We start from the raw sequence: 3,069 nt of genomic DNA, 5'->3' as shown, positions 1-3,069 counted from the left end.
CATTTTTCTAGCACGTCAGAATTTTTGGACGTGCCAGAAAGTGACGCGTCAGAAAATTCTAACGTGTCACTTTCTGACACGTCAGAATTTTCTGACGTGTCAAAACACGACAAGTCAGAAAATTTGGTGATTTTAAAATATTTTTTTTCCCCTATATACTTTTTGAATTTTATCGGGGTTGTACCCGAATTTTGGATTACAATTAACCTGATATACAATTTGGATCCGTGCAAATAATATACAATTTATCCATCGATCCATGCAAATAACATAATTCATATCCATTAACGTCGATCACAAGTCATCAACCAAAACTAGCTTCAAGACACAAATAATGACATATATACCAAGTGCGAATGGCCAACCACAAATAGCATAATATACACCAATAAAACTATCTCTGTTACATGAAATATATCTAACTACGTACATCAAGATAACTATCACAAATACAATTACATCAACAAAATAGCTTATGTACAACAAGTGCGAATGGCCAACCAGACGTTTAATGATGATCATCGGTAGCATCATCTCCATGATGTCCACTACCTACAAATGATAAAACAAGCAATCACCAAACAATATTCACCAAACAAATGAAATCCACTAGCTGCAAATCAAAAAACAAACAATCATTGAGCAACTTCACTATGTAAACAAACGACATCATACTCAACAAATTCAAATTTATATCTACATCCCCAACATATTTTCGTGATAAAATCAAATGCACCAAACAATATTCAACAAGGACCATAGTGGTCCATCTCATAATACCAAACACTTCAAATGCAAAGCTCCAACCCAGTCCTATCGTAGTACTCAATATCAAGTACTTCTGTTAACTTCCCGTAGTACGTTTCACCATCAAGAGTCGGCACACACACCCCGTTGTTCTAAGTCCTCTTTCCGGCATCATATGCAATAGTGCGAAACAGCTTGCCGTTAACCACATATCTATTGTATCTGACTGCTGACTCCCTTGGCCCTCTATAATGCATTACCAATTTGTCACCAAGTTCCTTCCTGGATCGATCGTCCAATCAATCGACCTGTGAATATATTACGTACAATGAAAATGCAAAGTTAGTTGCTTTACTTGATTTGAAAAACAGCACGCAAATATACTCCAACAATTCTTTTGTTAAACATCACATTATTCTTACGTAGTCACGGTACCACTCATAGAACAGCTTATAATGTTAGGTTTTCAACTGATCCTCTATTGTTCGCCCCCTATTGCATGATTGCCTAACCGTATCCATGTGGAAATACAAAATGTGGAACTTAGAACAAAATGCCACCAAGCTTGTTCATCATTGGCAATATGTTGCAGCCAAGCTTCATGAAGACTTGTTCATCCGCGTCAACTTAACAAGTGTAAATTCCAGCCAAGAAGGGAAGAGGACCATCCAAGCTTCATTCAATTCCTTGTATCTTGGAAGGATTGATAAGCTCCTTCCAATGATGCAATAGAGCTTTCCTGAGCTGGGTTTGATGAGAGAAGATTGTATTGAAAAAAGTTGGATTGAATCTATCCTCTACTTTGAAGGATTCCCAAGTGGCGAATCCTTGAATGTTTTGCTCAATAGGACTCTCTCATAGGAGCCCCATTTAAAGCAAAATCTAACTATGTCCAGGAACCTATTCCAGAACTTGGGTTGGAAGGGATCTGGAAAAGGTTTTCCGAGAAAGAGGCAGAATTAGCTTTGTTGATACCAAATATTTCCAGCAGGCCCAAATCGAAAGCCCACTATGGTTTAAAGGCCACAACCCACTAAGCTGCCAAGCACACGTTTCCAAACGTATGTGTCATCGCCTGGTTCGCCCCCAAATCATTCAGTTATGCGTCATCTTATGCTACCCCAATAATTAGGGAATTATAATTACTCTTTAACAACCAAATCAGAGGATAACAAACTAAATCCTACCAAATAGAGACTAGGTACCATATAACCTCTACAGAGATTATCATGGGATTGCCATGTAACAAACTTCACCTCGATCCTCTCAACAAACTCCATATTTTGAGAGAATTAAGTGAGAGTCAATTGCGCAACATCAACCAATTGCGCATCAATAATATTGTCAGAAGCACGACCATATTTGCGCAACATCGTGCCGTACCCTCCGCCGCTAAAGTGTCCACCAATGCCCAGAGTCGTGGCAATTCCTCCCGGAAAGCCAAGAGTTCTACTTTTCTCAGCGATCCTATAATAAACTTCACCGATTGTTGCACCAGATTGAACCCACGCCATGCTATTATTTGCATCAACACTGATGGATCGAAGGTCAATCAGATCAATTAAAACAAACGGCACATCTGAAACATAAGAAAGACCCTCATAATCATGGCCGCCGCTTCGAACTCTTACTTGCATGCCATGTGTTCGGGAACAATTGACGGCGGCTTGGATGTGGGAGACATGCGATGGTGTAACAATTACAAGAGGTTTTGGGGTGGCGGGTGTCGAGAATCTGGGGTTTTGTATGGAGAATTGTAAGACAGATGAATATGAGGAGTTGGATGGAGTGTAAATGACTTCAGAAATTGAGCTGGAGTTTCCAAAACTAAGTGTCAGGCACTGAAGAAAGTTTTCGTGAGTGTGAGCTGCAGTTGCCCATGGAAATGAGAGAAGTAGAGCGAAGGCAAATGGAAACACAGATGAGCCAACAGGCTTCATTTTCGTGAGTGTATCGGTGCTTTGAAATGTCATTGCATATATGTCAAATTTATGTTTGTTAATTGTTATTCAATCAATGCCCCTATATATTCTCCTTGGGTGATTAGATTTGGACAATGGTGTAGATGATTAAACACTCAAGAAAATAATTAGGGGTAATTACTTTTTTTCCATGAACTACAACGCATTTTCACTTTATACCCATGAACTACCAACCCTATTGCTCGACCCTCATAAACTATCATTTTGTGCTCAAAACCCCCCTCCTGCCAGTCAAATGCGTTAACTTAGACGGTCAAAGTGACAATATGTTGTAGTTCATGGGGGCAAAGTGGCAATGTATTATATGTCATGGGGGCAAAGTGATAATGAATTGTAGTTC

The 3,069-nt window shown here is 39.4% G+C and overlaps 1 protein-coding gene across 1 annotated transcript; it reads right to left on the bottom strand.

Moving 5' to 3' along the window:
• Nucleotides 1-2,039: 2,039 nt before the first annotated feature.
• Nucleotides 2,040-2,687, bottom strand: LOC132169557 (berberine bridge enzyme-like 18). Its single transcript, XM_059580577.1, has one exon. The coding sequence runs from the start codon at nucleotides 2,685-2,687 to the stop codon at nucleotides 2,040-2,042; it is 648 nt and encodes a 215-aa protein (XP_059436560.1).
• Between the last annotated feature and the right edge of the window lie 382 nt (nucleotides 2,688-3,069).

The sequence above is a fragment of the Corylus avellana genome, chromosome ca2 (genome assembly GCF_901000735.1).
Source record: "Corylus avellana chromosome ca2, CavTom2PMs-1.0".
Taxonomy (NCBI): domain Eukaryota; kingdom Viridiplantae; phylum Streptophyta; class Magnoliopsida; order Fagales; family Betulaceae; genus Corylus; species Corylus avellana.
Note: the sequence above shows the minus strand (reverse complement) of the source record. Positions and strands in the feature narration are given on the sequence as shown.

What these genes read in the sequence shown, in the direction of transcription:
- LOC132169557 (XM_059580577.1), bottom strand. Translation starts at nt 2,687, where the DNA reads ATGAAGCCTGTTGGCTCATCTGTGTTTCCATTTGCCTTCGCTCTACTT.